The sequence below is a fragment of the Struthio camelus genome, chromosome 5 (assembly GCF_040807025.1).
Source record: "Struthio camelus isolate bStrCam1 chromosome 5, bStrCam1.hap1, whole genome shotgun sequence".
Lineage (NCBI taxonomy): Eukaryota > Metazoa > Chordata > Aves > Struthioniformes > Struthionidae > Struthio > Struthio camelus.
In genome coordinates, this window is record NC_090946.1 from 43,801,246 (window position 1) to 43,818,720 (window position 17,475).

At 46.0% G+C, this 17,475-nt stretch overlaps 1 protein-coding gene across 6 annotated transcripts in view; it reads right to left on the reverse strand.

Annotated features, from left to right (window-relative positions):
* RGS6 (regulator of G protein signaling 6) overlaps positions 1 to 17,475 on the reverse strand; it is a 304,375-nt gene that overhangs the window by 22,146 nt on the left and 264,754 nt on the right. For 3 of the 6 annotated variants that reach the window (XM_009689849.2, XM_068946098.1, XM_009689854.2), the window contains 2 exons: positions 8,455 to 8,544; positions 3 to 56 (listed from right to left, as the gene is read on the reverse strand). In XM_009689849.2, coding sequence (XP_009688144.2) covers positions 3 to 56; positions 8,455 to 8,544 — 144 coding nt within the window. Of the gene's footprint in view, positions 1 to 2; positions 57 to 6,478; positions 6,586 to 8,454; positions 8,545 to 17,475 lie in introns of all 6 variants that reach the window. The other 3 variants (XM_009689855.2, XM_009689852.2, XM_009689853.2) reach the window with 2 other exon arrangements.

Here is a 17,475-nt window from a genome sequence, read left to right on the forward strand (position 1 = left end):
ACCACACTGCGAGTGAACTTTTCTAGAGAAGTTCTACGACCTTGCTCATTCTCTGGCTTAACAGGGGAAAAAGGGGGGAGAAAAAATACAGAAAAAAACCCTTCAGCTTAAATGCAGTTTTTCAAACCAGCAGCAAAATATAAGGAAGCAGCAAGGGAACAAAATTGTAAAAAAAATGTAAAAAGCAGAAATCAATGTTTGCAACAGCAAACATAAGAAGCCAAAACCCCTTAAAGAATGAGATACATCACTACTTTTACTCTTGCAGAATGTCACCTTTTCTCCTGCAAGTTTTTTGAACGGTTCAAACAGGGTCTGTGCATTGTTGTGTCTCACAGCTATTGGTATTGATTTCTTGTACATTGAATTTTTCTTCTGTAGCTGTTTGAGCTGAGACCTCTGATTCTGGTTAACATCTGCCAAACAGCTGATTGGAGGTTCCCATCTACTTTCTTAGAGAGATGAAGAAAACACAATAACTTTTACAATATTAAAAAAAAAAGTGTGTGAGTGAATACAGTGCTGGAGAGAAAAACGCTGTTGAACTGATTGCCAGGAAACCTGCACTCCTCTATTTATCCAGAGGGTAGAATCAGGTTTCCAATAAGCTTGGCTCAATCAAGACAGCATATGTGTATCTGTGCAAGGCTACGGAAGTTACAGGCAGATTTGGGGCATTGATATTTTGGTATCAAGAGTACAGGGCTATTCATATATGAGAAGACATTCAACTACGCTATGAGAAGATAAGCATGTGCATCATGGCTTTATTAACATATCCATGAGAAGAAGATTGCTCACCGCAGCACTTCATTCATTTGGCACAAGAGAGGCCTAATTGTCACTAACGAGGAATAACTAAATAATTTATTGGCATGTTTGTCACAACATCTAATGGAAAAAAATGTTATGGAGAACACAAGAAACTCAATAATATGAAGGAAAGCTCACTGCAGTCGGAACTCTGTGAGCATTGTTGGTTTCCTGGAGAGAAACTTGTGGTGAGCCAGAGAAATGGAGATGATAAGATGGAAGTAGAAATGCAGTGAAGGGGCTAAGGAGCTACATGTAAGGGAAAGCCACAGCGCGAATTATGCATGACGGTGCCCTGGAACTCAGCATCGCTCAGGAATTCCTTATCGTCCAGCGGTGCCTGCTCGCTATCCCTAGCTGCCACACGCTCAGCCGCAATAACAACCCCCAGGAGAAAGCACAAGTGCAAAAACAGGTAGAGATTTAAGGAAAAGCATGTCGGATAAATTGGAAGAAAACTCGTATAAACGAGTGTCGGCAAAGCCTTCCGATTTTTCTTCAAGTTGATTATGCTGTCATAAATTACAGCACTCTGATGTCTAAGAGATCAATCTGAACTGTCCCAGCCGGACACTGCGCTGATGCTCCTTGATGAGTCACCTGAGATAAGACCAGAACATAGGGCTATTTTAAGACAAGCAATACTCTTGGTCCAGAAGTAAGAGTCAGCCAGCCTCCCCACTTACAACCATTTGAGAAAGCCACGCGGCCAGCTCTGATGTCCCCAAAGGGGTACCAAACGTGAAAGCTTGAGGCCCTGAGAGGAAAGAATTTTAGAGCTGTTCAGTAACTCGGTGAGACTGTTTGAAGTACACTGAGTTGAATACAATTTTTAACATCCAGGACAACATTTCTGCAGGGAGAGAAATGATCTGAGCTTCTGAAGAGATGAGACTGTTTTCAATGCTAGATTTTGTATGTGTGGCTTGCAGCACCACTTCCAGAAACATACTTAAAACATGTCACACTGAGGGCTTGTAACAAGGAGGGTGCATTTTAACACACCCGAACAGCAGCTGCTGTTTCAAAGGAGGGGGCACTGCTCACTGCAGCTTCCTTCTGAGTAGCAACGCTGCTGTGTAAGGCCCAGGTGGGCAGCAAGTAGAAAGGGAATGACTATCTTGGAGCAAAATAGGGGGAGAGGTAACACAAGGCCCCCGGCCCAGGCTTAGGGCAGGCGATTCTATTCAATCACACACACTGCCCAAACAGCCAGCGAAACTCAACTGAACCAAAGCAGAACAAGGTGATGAAATCCACCTGGGAAAAGCCCCACATGGAGAGAAGACCGCCGCCAGGGAGCTAAAGGAAATACTGAGAGAAATCATTTTTAACAAGGCTGCTTGTTATGGTGATAAAGCCCAGCTTCGCCGGTGAGTGCTCCCGCGCTGCTGAATTCCTCCGAGCTCTCCCTCTAGCCCCTTGCAGGGCAGTGCTTGGAGGCTGTCCCGCTTGGTGGCCAGCAGCCGAGGTGTCGTGGGAGTCCTTGAAGTCAGCTCTCGCCTCATGGGGCTGGCATCATTTCAGCCAATACTGAGGACGGAGACAGTGCCTCAGTGAGTTAGGAGCGTGCGGGAAGCTGCAAAGCAGGCTAGCCAGGAGGCAGGAACATACCCAGGTCTTGCGTGGGCCCAGAAGAAATACCGAACATGCACCAACCAGAGGGTTAGTTCCCTTTCCCTGCCTGTGAGAGGAGAGGAAAGGGCAAAAGGACACCTCAGACTGTCTTTGGCACCGCATGCAAAGGCAGTGTGGGTGCTCGGAGCATAGCGCAAGGATCCCCTTCTTGAAGGGAACCGCAGAGGTGTCCCTGCGCCCCACGAAAGAAGAGGTGATGGTGCGGTCCTGCCGCCTTGGTCAGGCGCTTAGTGAGGGGCAGGCTTGAAAAAAGCCGCGCACACCCGAGCACTGGGCCTCTCGGGGCAGCAAGGCCCTCCAGCAGGCAGGGTGCAAAGGCACAATTTCACTCAGGAAAAGAAATACCTAGGCCAAGAGCCAGAGTACTTTGCTAGCCTCCTTAATGGAGCAAAACACTTGCAGTCTGCAGCATCATATTGCAAGGTGATGCAGCTCCTCAGCCAGCAGGAAAGCAGGCCAGTGGCATCTAAAGATGATGAGAGCCTTGCTGGGTGCAGAGAGCTCACCTAGCACAGGTGGCCATGTACAAAGCTGTTTCCCTCCCGTGGCTGAAGACGTGCACAGAAATTCAGGCACGGAGGGCCCCGAAGTGCTGAGGTGTCCTGTGGAAACGCCCTGCAAGCACTAGCTGCAGGAGCACTGCGCATTTGGCACAGGGTTGGCAAGCTGAGACCAGCTGAACGTGTGGAAAGCCGATCCCCATAGCATCCCCAGAGCATAGGTTCTGAGTCAAAGCATGACATTTTCCAAGAAAATAAATAAGCAGCTGAGGCAGGCTGGCTACAGAGCGATGAGCCAGCAGGAGCAGTCCTAATGGCAGTGGGTGTGGGCGCTGGGCGTAGGGCTCCCCAGCTTTTCCTGCCAGCGTAACCATTCGCATGCATCCCTCCAGCTCAGTGCAGAGGTGTTTAGGCTGCCTCACAAAGCAGAGGAAGGAAATTTAAAAATAACAAAGTTAAAAAAAAAAAAGAGGCCAAGTCAGACCTTTCTCAGTTCTGTGACTATATCTCAGGTCCAGCACAGGAAGTGTCTGACCAGACTGCAGGCCCCTGAGCTGTGTGCGCTGTGGTTGTATGAGTGCACACTGCATTTGCAAAGTGCGCAGGCAGAGAAACACACTCGCATGCCAGGTCAAGCAGACCTCGTGGGTGCAAAAAGGAAACGGGCTTTCTTTGCCAGTAAACACACCAACAGACTGTACCAGCTAATGGCAAAGGACATGTTAATTTAGATAAAATATGAAACAATCACCCTCACGGTAAAGGGAAACACCTCAGCTCAGGTAGGTGCAGAGAAATAAATCTCATCCCTTTTGAGCAGTCCACTAACCACTGACTGTCTTTGGGCAGATTCTACCGCACTGGGCAGTGTAAGTAGAAAAACTTAAGAAAAATAGCTGACAGATTATCAACAACAATCAGGAGAAAACTGATGAGCATTCTTACAACACTCAAGCAATCATGTTTCTTCTGATGGGACTGAGAAGGGCAGAGAATATGCAGTAGGTGGCTTACTGGACGGTACAGAGCCCTAGGGACAGAGGGTATGAATAAAAGCAATGCTTCATAAAGTGTGTGCTGAAAATGGAGCCTGCCTGTCATGGGCATAAAGCTCCTAGCCGTTGCGTTGCCTTGTTAGCATTTTTTGCCAATGATTTGAAAAGAGGTAAGAGTATATCCAAAAAGCTTGGTCTTCTGAACCTCTGGTCTACAAAATCCTTCCCTCTGGTATTCATTTTGTTGGCTGTTGGATCTTTCTTCTGGTGTGAGTCTCTTTTATTTTTTTCTTTTTAACTTTGGATGTAAACCATGCATTTCAGAGGGAATGATACTGCACTAGGATAATGGCAAACCGCTTCCGTGACACTGGTCAGGAAAAGGCCGAGAGCAGGTCCTCAGCTTTCCAGACAGTTGTTTACACCTGTCCCAAGTTAGAAAGTAGAGGGCACGTACAATGACTGGAATAGTGTTTTGCATTTGTTTTGCATTAATTTGTGCAGGGCCACAAAGAACTCACCCTTTTCTGAACCAACTGAAGAGAAAAACAGTGCTCTCCTCCTCCTCAGCCACCCCAGACACCGACCTGCTCTTCCTCCAGCGTGATAGGGCTTGCCGCCGTGGCTTTGCAGCCCTTCTCCACTGCAGCTCTGGCTGCTCTGCTGGGCCCCTCCCTGCCTCAGCTGCTCCGTGGGCACGGCGGGATGGGGGAGAGCTGCCCCTCTGCCAGGCTGACACGAACACCGGAGCCACGAGGGCACACGGAGCTAGCAATCTCCCAACACGGAGATGCCCACCAATGTCACCACTACACCTTCCTTTTACAGACAGCAATTGGAAAGTGCCCTGAGGTCTTTTCTGCTCCTCTCTCTCTCTTCTCCTCAAAAATAAAGACGAGAGCATTTTTCTGACTGGTTCTGTGCCACTAATGTAGCGTCCTGTGATGACACCCCCCTCCCCCCCCGCCCCCATCGCCCCAATGGTGCTCTAACTAACATACTCTGTTCCTTCCCCGGGGAATAAATCCCTGCTCTGCAGCCAAATCACCCAGCCAAAAATCCTACTTGCCTTGAGCGAGTGGGTTCATCAGGGCACTCATTCTTACATAAAGCTCACTGCCATCTAAGGACATCCAGCCACCTCTTTGGCTACCGTGGAGTAGGGCTGGGGAATGGTGGTTGTTACCTGCTAAAAGTAGTCTGAAGTAATGTGTGTATCAGCAGAAATATGAGCAAGCTGATGCTTGACTCTGCACAGCACAAACGGGGTGTGTTGCGTAGCTACGCAAATAAAAAGCAATGAGTCGGCTGGGGATCTCAGCACCATCCAGCCTGTCGCTGCTGAGCCTGCTGCTCTCAGTAGCCCAGTGACTTCCACCTAGCTGCAGAGGGAAGGCCAGACAGGGAAGCGCAGAGCAAAGTCAGGCCAGGTTTACGGCCATTTTCTCCTGAGGACGGAGCTCTGCCCTCACCCTTCCTCTGCTTCAGCCTGGCAGCGGAGGAAGCCTTCTGTGTGAATGACACAGAAATTTACACCCAGCTTTTCTCCTCTCTGTAACATTGCTTCCAATCACACCCATGCTGGAGGCTAACCTCATGTTCCCTGCTGAGCACCATGAATCTGCAGGATTGAGGCCAATAATACTGTGGTTATTTGTAATAATGACACTTATGAGGAAAGGAGAAAAAAGTCTAAACTGGATTAACACAGTATGTATGCGTGGTTTGTACACAGCCGATGTCCACTGTCTTGCATCAGTCAGTGGTGCAAACAATACGTTCCTTCCAGCCTCCCTGGTCCTTCTCATAAGTCTGCCATTGTATCTCAGGCCTGACCCATACCTTTCCCTCCCTCCCCTTCACTGGTCCACTCCCAGAGAAGGGATTAGAAGCTGGCGCATGTGCGGTTATTGTACAGTGTGGAAGTAACTCTTTGAACTTATGGTGTATTCTGAATTCCAGATCTCAAAAAATGTCAAGCATGTTTGAGGCCCTAATCAAGCCCTAATCAAGGATCAACATCTCCACTAAGCACGTAACTATTATTATTCCCGTTTGACAGAGAAGAGAATATGAGTCAGAGCAAAATTGTACTTTTTTCCCCCAAGATCACACAAGAAAATAAATGGTGGGATCAGGGGAAGAGCAAGGATGCTGTGGCTCCCAGTCCTGTGCTTTAGCCACACAACTAACCTCCCTCTTTCTGCTCTCTCAGCCTGCCACAGTTCAGCACTGGAAGGCATGCAGAGCAAAAGACTCCCAACTGACAGACATAAACTTACCCACAAAATATTAACATATGAATCTCAAGCCATATAAATGTTCATTTATTCTGTGCAAATAACTCTTTTATCCCAAGTTCCTTATGCTGTTCTTCTGATATTACTTATTTTCAATAATAAAAATAAGGCTATGTCACATTGGCATTGTAGACAGGCAATATTAGGATAACGTCCTTGGGGCAAGACACACTCGTGCCCCAAAGAGACAAGCTCATCAAGTCTTAAGCAACTGGAGTGAATTTCCACTCACATCAGTGAATCCAGGATTTTGTCTGTAGGCTCTAAACCAAGTCCTCCATCCATGCAGTCTCTGATATTCCACTGCTTTCCTTTACCTTCTCTCTGCTTTCCAGCTCTCTGAAGGAATATTAAAGGGATGCCTCTCAAAGTTGTGCCAGCATTACTGAAGATGTTACCATGCAGCTCATCGTACAGGAACTTCATGTTCTTCCTGTCAGCGTACCTACATCTCTGCAAAAGCGCTCACTTGCCTGACACAATACAATGTGACTGCAAAGAGCTTTACAGATCCTGGAGTAACATTAACTCCCCTGCTGCACCATGTGAAGCTGGTGAACCACCCCTCTACACAGCTCTACTGCTGTCTTTCTGTGCCTAGCTATGTTTACTCGAGCACCCACAGCTCTTTCTAAAAGGAACTTGATTCTTACTTTCACGGCTGTGTTAACACGACACTAAAACCTGCTCCTCAGGCAATCTGCAGGGGGATGAGGACGTCGTGCTGACAGGTCCAGGGCTTGATCTGACAGCAAACAATGATTGCAAAAAAACCCTCTGTTTTGAATAGGCTCAGCTGGGAGGAGAAAAATCTCCTGCACTGAAGCACATGAGACCTCATGTTCAAGGGAGACTTTGTGGGGGGGTAATGCACAGCAGGCTGATAGGGGGAGGAAGATGGCAAAAGGTTTTAACTTCCATATCATCGGAAGGTTTTTCCTTGCACCTCCTTCTTTCCCTTTCAACTCTGAGTCATGTCTAACCTTTTCAACACCATCATATTTTTGTCTTCTGGTCTGTGCTGTCTCAAACCAGACATTTTGAAACATAGGGCCAATTTAGGCCCTCTATTACCTGCCCCTAATCCACCTGCCAGGCGTTCCCAGGCATAGCAGACAGAGGGGTTTGTCCCCTTTTGTCACCATACGCGTGCTTTTAGGACAGACAATGACAACTAGGACAAAAATACCACTGGGATTTCATTGTGTTGTGCCAACGCAAAGTAATTTGGCAGCACACAGAGAATGCAGCAGAAAAACAGCAGGGAACGTGGTGATGGGAAACCACGCGCTCAGGAGGCAGCAGTCAGGAGTCATTTTGTCTGCTCTTCTGGAGATCAAATGTAAGTGGAACACACACGCATGTACATGCATGCAGATGCACACACACGGACACGCAGACTTACGGGAGTAAGTCAAGACGTGCAGAAAGCACGTGAACACAGCCACAAACGCAGAGATAAGTAGCTTACCTCCCAGCCCCCTCAGAATGAGCGACCTGAGCCAGTTGGATAAGAGCTGCCTCAGTTCTACGTAACCGTTCCTTTGCTAACCTGAACTGGGGATTCCTGGCAGTAATATAGTGCTGGCAGAGGACATATGGACACCAAAAAGCCTGAAAAGAGCTCAAATCCAGTTCTTCCGTGAAAGGTGTGGATGAAATTCTTGATTACTATATGGGTTGCAATTCTTTCTTTCCTCAAAGAAAAAAAAAAAATCACATCTCTGGGAAGCCAAGAGCAAGGGAAAGAGGGAGAAAAGCAGAACAGAAATCAACACAGGGAGGTTTATAGGTAAGGCATCCAAAGGGAAGATCACATGGTGAGACTACGGAGGCAAAGACCAGAATGGGTGAAATAGATTGATGGGTTCTGCTTCCCATACCCGATATCAGCTTTGTCATGCGGAAAAGGTAATACAATTTTAATTGCCTGCACTGAGTTTGTGAGACTTGTGCAAGACAAACGCTTTTCCATACTTTGTACCTTGGGTTGCTAACTATTCCATGTTTTGCCCAACACGTATGTTGAGACTGTGCATGCGGATGCCATACCCTGTGCCCTCAGTGAAGAAAACAAAAGTTCTCATTCCGCTCTTAAAAAAAATTAAAAGAAAAGGAAACAATATTCTCATTTTCACACTAGCAGCAAGCAGCAGGCAAGAATCAAGAGGTGCTAAAAGAGGCAAGCATGTCCTTTCCAACAGATACCTTCTTCTTCGCCAGCAATAAATCCTGGTAAGCATTAGAACGGAGGAAGCGCGCATAGCTGTCACTCTTCATCAGCTTGTAAATGTGCTCCTGTGGGACGGGAGGAAATGAGAGACAGAGAATTCTTATCAAAACTCATTTAGACATCACAGGGACTTAAAACACAGGCAATTAGAGGGAGAGAGACTGATCAAAGTTCTAATTAAGTCTGCTATTATTGATTATTTGTACTGTGGTAGTGTGCAGGAGGTCCATCCGGGGGCAGGACCCCGGTAGGCTAGGGGCTTTATAAACCCAAAACAAAAAGACAACCCTCACCCCAAAGGCTGGCATTCTGTGGCCAGTGTTATTCTGCAAAGACTGTAACTCTCAGAAATCCCCACATCATAAGCAGCTGTCTAGCCAGGCTGAAACTAGTGGGATGTCACAAGGATGAAGAAAGAAATGCCAGAATTTGTACCTATGATTACGTTTCATTTTATCATTCTTGGATACTTGAACTGTCAGCCAGTGCTCCCCTCAGGGTTCATGGAGGGGAACTGATGCTAGGACACATTTCATCTCCACTTAAGGCAGACACTTAAAATAAGCCAAACCGATCACGTCCTACAAAAGTCTGTATCTCTGGCTGACCGACTATACAAGGTGTTTATACAGCTAGCTCAGATGTGGATGTCTATATCATACGTATGAAGCTACGTCAGTGAGTCCCTCCCATAGGGTCTTATTTTCCCTTGTGAGTCAAACAACTGTTACGAGTTTGCTCTGAGTATATAGCACTTACTATGTGAATCTTCAAACTTGCAAACTGGCATTTCATTGCAGTAGAACTTCTTGCCTAGCCCTCCTCCAATTTGCTTGCTCAATTTTATTTTCCTGCTGAAAATCCCTTAATACAGTCAGTGCTTCTTCTCCTAATTCTTCCTGAATTTGTAATAGATATTTTCCCAAACACTAAGAAAACAAAATAAAAATACCTTGGACAAATAAAGACTGAGAATACACTAAAGAAACTCAAGGGGAAAAACAGGCACCCTGGACATTTCTCTCAGACTTTGCCCAAGGATGTACGTTACAGAGTTAATGAGGAATTTTATCTACACTGATTTATACAATGTGAAATACTTTCACCTGCCCTACAGCCATGGTACACGAAACTTTAGAAGAGCCAAAATAGACTTAAGTTGCAGAGCTTATTTCACAGCGTTAACAAGCCAAGCAGAATTCCCTTACCTTCACCATTATGGGTAATCTGTGATGACTTGTTTATGCACAGAAGAACTGCTTAATTCAGCCTTCTTGCACTATTCAGTGTATAGTCCTACCATGGGCATAACTGCCACCGATTTTACTAAGACACAGTATAAAACGTATCCCTTGAGATATAACCTGGTGTGGAACAATTTTTATCGTTTAATTTCCATATCTGCTTTTAGACATGACAAATCCTCATTTCTGTAGCGTTATCTATCCAAAGGACAGCACAAGATTTTACAACAGAAATGCTTGTAGAGGGTCGTTCAGTGAATATGAGATCCTTTCCCACTGCGGAAAACACAAGTGAGAGCACAGATTCATATTATCACCCACAGCACTGCCATGAGACTTCACGTTTAGCAGTGGGATATTCTTTCTGTTCATTCATGACAGAATGTGCCAAGCATGCACAGAGACAAGAACAGGGAAAATAATGCATGTATCACAGATACAGCCATCAAAAGATTTACATTTTTCTGGTTGAATAAGGATTTTTCATGATCAGATCTCTCTCTCTAATACTTCAACTAGCAGGAATTTGGGATTCTGTTGACTTAAACTCAACCTATTGTGACCAGCTCAGCTGTATTTTTACCTCTCAAACTCCGTGTCCTCATAAGGAGTGTTTCATAACCAACTGGTGCTGCAAAGCTAACTGCATACCTATAAGTCTTTTTCCTTCCTCCTCCAGGACCATGAGGAAGCTGATCATCCCAGAAGTGGGATGGTCTGAAGACCCCATGAAAATTACCTTTCTGGTGCCTAGAGACAGTCCACCTACAGTAGTAGTAGATGAGGCAGAGCTGCACATTCAGAGAGGGTGAGTAACTGGGGCAGCTGTCTTGCAGCCTGTCAACCCTAAAGGGCCGGAGGGGTCTCTGAAGCCCCCTCGTCACAGTGGTCCTCCCCCACAGCACCACCCCAGGAGTGCAGCGTGCTGGCGCCCATGTTGGGCTGGGGAGGATGGTGGTGTGGTACTGAGATGAGGTCATGGGTGACAGGGATCTTTTGTTTAACATTTTGATAGATAGGTGACTAAATATTTTGATTGCCTGTGGATCCCAAATGGTTTCTTTACCTCTTGTCAGATAAAAGAGGAACACACCAGAGCAGAGACTGGCTGGCCATGCAACCCACCCGCCTGCCAGTAAGAACAATCATTCTTGCTCATGTCAAGATGACTTCGTGTATTTGACCTTAAAAACAGTATAAACTCACTATCTGACTGTGCGAAGCAGGAAAAACTACTTCGATCTTGAGATGAAATAAACCACAAACTGACTTCTTAACTGAATCCATTACACGAAAAACATGACTATTTCACACCCCTAGCCCAACTGCTGCCGTAGCTGGGTAGTTGCTATGAATTATCTTCTCTGGTTTTCACATCTCAGAATCACTGAACAGCAACACTGCTACCTTTCAACTGCTTGCCAATGACATACTCAAATTATGAAAAACTATTCCTAGGCTTTGATTGTTAATGAAGCAAGAAGGCTGGGCATAAGGAAAGGGAGGGACATGCACAGCTTTAGAAGCAAACTTTCCTACCTAATTGCAAGAATTCAAAGGGCTTTCTTTGAGAAGCTCTGGACCAGGGGCACAAACGATACTCTGATCATTTATTTTACAGCGCTGCATTTCTAAAGCACCTGCTGGAAACCTAAGCCAGTTGTTCAGGTCAGCAAAGACTGTCTTCCAATTTACAACACTACAGGACAGCTCACATTGCTGCAGTCAACATCCTCGCTGAGACGGCACCATCAGGGTTCCTGCTAAAACTGTGGCTACAAAACGTGCTTGGCTCAGTTACACAACAAATCTAGCTGCAGGACAGGAAATGTTAGTGACTGGGACATTTCCTTTGATCTTTAGCCTACCTATTCCTTGCCACCAAGCTATTTTCTGTTATAATTTCAAAAATCTACAACTCTCTAGGGAGAATTTATAGCCACTGCTTTGTAGCTCCCCATTTCTTAAATGCATTAAAAAGGTACTGCAGCTTCAACAACTGAGCACATTCTTCCAATAAAGCTTGAGCAATGGGCATACTAACAGAGGTGTGTGCATGTCCCACTGCAGCACAGACTTACAACTCACTGTGGATTACCATGTCAGTCCATCGGTCTCTTGCTTCTTAATTTACTGAGCAGCTGCTTTTGTTTCTCCTCTTTATCCCATGGTTGAGAAGACTCAAAACCTCACAAAAGACTGCAATTGCCAACTACGGTCAGCATCTCTAGCGGTGCACTGTATACACTTGCAGGTTCCACGACATACCTGAGGCTGCTGGCAAGAAATTTAAGCCTTCCCATCCCTCTTCTGAGAGAACTCTGCATTTTATAAACCTGTTTATTTTAAGAGAATGAGCTCATTATTATTGGCTCCCTGAATAGGCAAAGTAAATCCACCATTTATGCAATTCTTTAGCAACTCAGCTGCAGCTCCGGACATTGCAATCTGTTGCACTGAGAGCAGCCTGCCCAGAATTATCACTGCGACATTTCTTTGCAAGTGCCATGGAAAGTTCCTGCAACACATGCGCACAACAGCAGGAGAAACATTTCATCTAGGAAGGCAGTATCTCCTAGCCACGCTGGGTACTGCTCCCCCGCTAGGACTCAGAGTCCCAGCCCTCTACCCTCTTCTTAAGATAGCACTCCTTTAGGGAGCCGCATTGCCAAAAAACAAACAAACAAACAAACAATCTCCCCAAGTCATCTGTTAAATCATTACACAAGGTAGCACCCTGCTTTTAAAAACAGCAAAAAAAGTGGGAAAAATATGTCCCTGGCACAGCATGCTGCTGAGGAGCGCTGGCTAGATCGATGCTGCCCTGCGAGGATGGATTCATTTGGCTATCTCTGTCTTAACACGGAGGCTGGCATAATAACCTGCTTATGTAATGACGGGGCTCTACTGGTAGCATCGGTGTGCCTTTCAAATGTCAAAACAGCCACACAGTGCTTCTCCTCCCTCTTTTTCTGCTGTAGGAGTAAATTTGACAATTTAAATGGACACATTTGACACATTAAATAGTTGTAGCTCTGGAAAGCTAATGGAGAGAGACACACTGCCTCCTTCTGAACGTGGCAAGCTCCGTGGCCGTGTGCATCCCTGCAAGCAGTACACACGCCTCGATCAGCAAGCCGCTGCAACGCGCTCTTGTTCCCTCTGGTGAGCTCCTGAGAATCCTCCTTTTCATCACTCTTTGGACCTGCAGCTGTTGCAGGATGTCATGGCTGGGGAAAAAGAAGTCACCTCTCGCTAGCAGTGTGGGCCAACTTCAAAACAAAGACCTTGCGCTAGACTCCGTGTTTATCAGAAGACTCATCAGAAGGTGCAACACAGGAGCCACAAGCTCACAGCAACCTGAATTACAGTGTCTTTAAGGCATATTCCTTGTTCTTATCCAGGGATGAACGGCACACCCAGTTAATTTTTTTTTTTTTTTTTTGGATAATAACCAAATGAAAAACATCCATTTTGGTAAGATCTTCTATGACCTTTTGTCCTCCTATATTTGTGGGCTGGAGATGGTGGATTTGCTCTCCAATAAATGAACAATTCTCTTAAAAGTTTTGTAAAAGTAGAGCTGGTCTGCTGCTATGCATCTTCCAAAATGTTGCTCCCCCAGACACCGAACTAAGGCACCATCTTTAGAAAAAGGTCTATCCCTTTTGTGTTTAGTGCACCTGAACCACATCTCTTCTGCGGTGGGAAGAACAACACACTGTGCCTGAGGGCTATACGAGCTATGCTAAGTGTGTTCTCTACGCCTAAGTTATAATGAGAGTTACACTTCAAAAATAGCTGGTTCCCATTCCTTGATATAAAGGAGAACAAACAGTAAATTTTAAAGGGAAAAATGTTGTCACTTCAGTGAATTAGAACACAAGGGAACCAGCCAGGTAAACCACAGAAAATGTCTTTTCTACGGTTACGTGAAACCAAGAGGAAATCCCACCCCAGCTACAGCTGACAGCTAAAGTGCAGGGAAAAAAACCCTGATAAGATTCAGCATCTCTCTGCTTTTTCCTTTCACATGCCCTATCTTTGGAAGGAGATGAAGGACAAGCTCTGTAAATTTTCTTGACAGGAGGGGAAAGGGAAAAAAAAAAATCAAAGTTTGCAATCCAGATGGGAATGTGGGAGGTGGATGAGATAGCAGAAACTGTCTGAAAGCTGCACCTGCTTCAAATCAATGTGCTGCAATGTGATCTCAGGTCTCTCTCCCCCTCCGCAGTCAAAGCGCAGTGACCCTGAGGAGGGCAGGGGGTGGCAGCAAAGCCAGCCAAGCCAAGACAGCCAAGCAGAGCCTTGGAAACACCCGACAGATACGTGGGAAAAAGCTGAACAATAAAAAAATAACAACAGAAACTATCTTGCACAAAGCACCTGGTAGACCTCAGGAAGTGTGTTGCCTATTATTAAGAACATTCCTTTCTGGCAGAAAATCTTGGCTCTTTCCTCTGAAATGCGCATAGGAGAGAAGAGCAGTGTTGCTGGTTAAACAAATCTATTTCTAAACCCACCTGTACCTTACCCACTGTGACATTTCGCGACAGGCCCGAGATGTTTAGGGGTAAGACCAAGCGCAACGGTCTCATGACCTTTGAACGGCTGTACATTTCCAGTATGCCCTTAAATTTTAACTTGCTGAGAGAAAGTTTCCCCTCTTTGTACCTCAACACAGTGGTAAGCTTTAGCTGCTGCAGGGGGGGGGTAGGGGAAAATCTCAGATTCTTTGCTTGTTTCAAGTAAAGGTTTTCCCACTCAGCACATTTTTCAGCCTGTTACAAGGGAGGTTACACTAAGATATCTGCTAAGATTCACTTCAGCTCCAAGGTCCCATTTTGCCCTTCCTAAACTGGTCAGAAACCTCCTCGCTGTAGCTATCCCACTCTTATCTTTCAGATTGTTTCAGGGCCTCCCTTGACCCTGCCACTGAGACTTGGCATAAAAGTAGTAAGAGTTTATTCGGAGCTCTCTCTGTATTGCAAACATGCAAGCCCTAGCAGCTACCCTTCTAGCCAGCTGCAAGGGAAATTTGCAGAATGTCAGACAAATCCATTAGAAGAGAAGGCCACAAGCAACATAAAGCAGTAGATTAAATAACTAAATAAATAATGGCAAACCACAATGAATGTTAATGCTTGTTTTACCTGTACACGGGCATGGGGGAAGAATTTACTGCACATTCACACATGAGAGAGCAGAGGCTCAGTGAATGCCTTGTGGCCTTCGCGAGGAGGATGATAACCAATGCCAGCTGGGGACCTGTCTGAGTTTGGCTTTTCAAAGGGCTGTCTCCACTGCAGAAAGAGGGGATGGGAAGGTGGGAGCAGGCAGATGCTTTTCTGAGCACCCAGCGCGGGACTGCTGCACCTTCCCAAGAGACTTGGCAGCTGCCCAATGCCCCTCTGCCAGTGCCTCTGCTCTGCACAGACACCTCTGCCGCAGAGGAGGCAAGGTTATGCCCCAGGGCCAGAAAGCATGTGTCCCGCAGGCAGCAAAAGTGCTACCCAGGGGCTATTCTCAACATATCACATTGGCTCCATTGCACTTGTCCCAGCCCACCCTCAGGTATCCCGCCTGACCAGGAGGACACTGTAGCACACCACCACCAGGTTCTTCCTAAATGTCTATGCCGAAGAAACGAAAGCAAACCTACTCAGGTAGGTAGTTTACCTGTGCCACTACTCAGAGGTAGTTTAGCTGGTAGAGGTAAACAGAGGTAGTTTACCTGTGCCACTACTCAGTACAAAGGTTTTTAGGAGCATTAATTATCAACTGCCGTTCAGTCTAACTGACTGTGCTGAAATGTGCTCCAGGCAAGGCGGGAAAAATGCCATGTCGGCCCTGGAGGCAGAAATAACCGGTAGCAGATACAGTTGAGACAATGCATGCAGTACACAATAGAAGAAAAGACCTTCACGCTTGTCCTGACTGAATCTGATAGGAAGTGTGTGTGCGTGTCTGTGTGTGCGCGCACACACGTGAAACATGGGGGTTTTATTCCAATCCCCCTTAATGTCTCCAAATCCTCCCTAAGAACTCCTCCGGAGCTGCTTATTCTAGTCTTTGCATTTAGCACTTTACTCTTCTCAACAATGCTGTACTGCCATTTTTGAGCTGTCCGAATGCGTTAACCAGCAAGGGACCCCTTTTCCCAAGCCTCACTGGTGCCCAGCAGTACTGCCACCTAGCATGGCTAGCAGTAAATGAGTGCTGTTGCTGCTGCTGGAGTGCTAGATTTCCTGTGATTTATAGTTTAGAAAAGAAATGTTTCAGGTTGGTAAATGACACCTAAGGTGAATTCACACCTGAGTGCGAATTGCTCTGGAAAATTTGAGCTATATCTTTTTGGCCACTCTCAGGTTATTCAAGTGACACAATAATTTACACCCACGATTTTAGCTGGTGCATTTTCTTCACACTCAACCAAGTTGTTTTTATTACCAAGGAAAAAAGATGAATAATTATACTGTAATATAGACCAACCTCCTTGCTAAACTAAGAAGCATAAAACCTCTTTTCAGACCGCAAATGAAATTACACTGGGCTGAAGGCACAGTAATGTAAGAAGGAACTTTAGCAGGAGAAATAACTGTAAGCAATGAGAGCTCATTTTGAGTAATACACAGAAATCCTTTGTTTAGCCCTGTAGATACATAGTTGGAAACACAATGTAAATCTTTTGCGTGAAAGTACATTGATAAAAGTAACACATAAATTTAGCTTTGGCTCCCCTGTAAATTGATGAGACAACTGGTTTACTTCATACCTTCCACCATACAAACGGGAACCCAGAGCTGCTGGGGGGTCGGGGGCAGACGCAATGCCGAAGCCGACAGAGGTGAAGAGCTCTGGCAAGCAGCACAGTTAAGGGGTCAGCTTGGTACTGTGGGAGGATTTAGTCCTAAATATAGCAAGGGCTATCCTGGGAGACAGGAGTGGGCTGCCGGGAGTCCAACGCCGTATGAGCAGCTTTAGGTTTTGAGAACAATGATCGTGGCTAAGAGGCTGATTCTCTCAATATGGGCCAAATCCTTGCTGCTGGCAAAAAGCCCAAGTGAACAGGTTTTGCCTGGGAGGAGGGGAGAAACTTGCATAGTGCTTGGAAGCCTGGAATCCCTTTTCCAAACAGGATACAATATCTAGGAGATGCAGCAATGCAGATGGCTCTCTGCGCTCCTGTACGTGCTGTGGTGTAGCCATGGGATGGAAACTATTCAACTCTTTGGCCAAAACCATTTGCAAGGCCATCTGCAGCTTCCTCTTTCCGTTTCCTGTGGTGAAAACCCTGCCAAAAAACTGAACTCTGCCATGGGTGGGAAAACACAGAATCCCTCATATAGCAGCAATGCACTGGGCATTGCATTCTCTGTCCCATGGAAGATGGTGACAGATCAGGATTCAGCCTTACAGAAGCAACCTACAATAGAAAGTGGCATATGGCTTCTCGGTAATGGGGGCTATGCGAGGATAGGTATAATCAGCCCTTCTTGGATGCCTACATGGAGAATATATGCTGGATATATAAACAGATCTGCAGCCATCCAAATCTCATTAACATTGTGGCTGTAGGAAATCTACTGGTATAACATCTTGGATGTGCCTTTAAGTGATTGAGCTCAGGTCTTGGAGTCCACACCACAAATGCATACCAGAATCTTAGATCTAGTTGCCAACGAACCCATCCAGACAACATATGACATTCATAGCATGAGACGTGGACTCACAGAGTCCTGGATGCTCAGG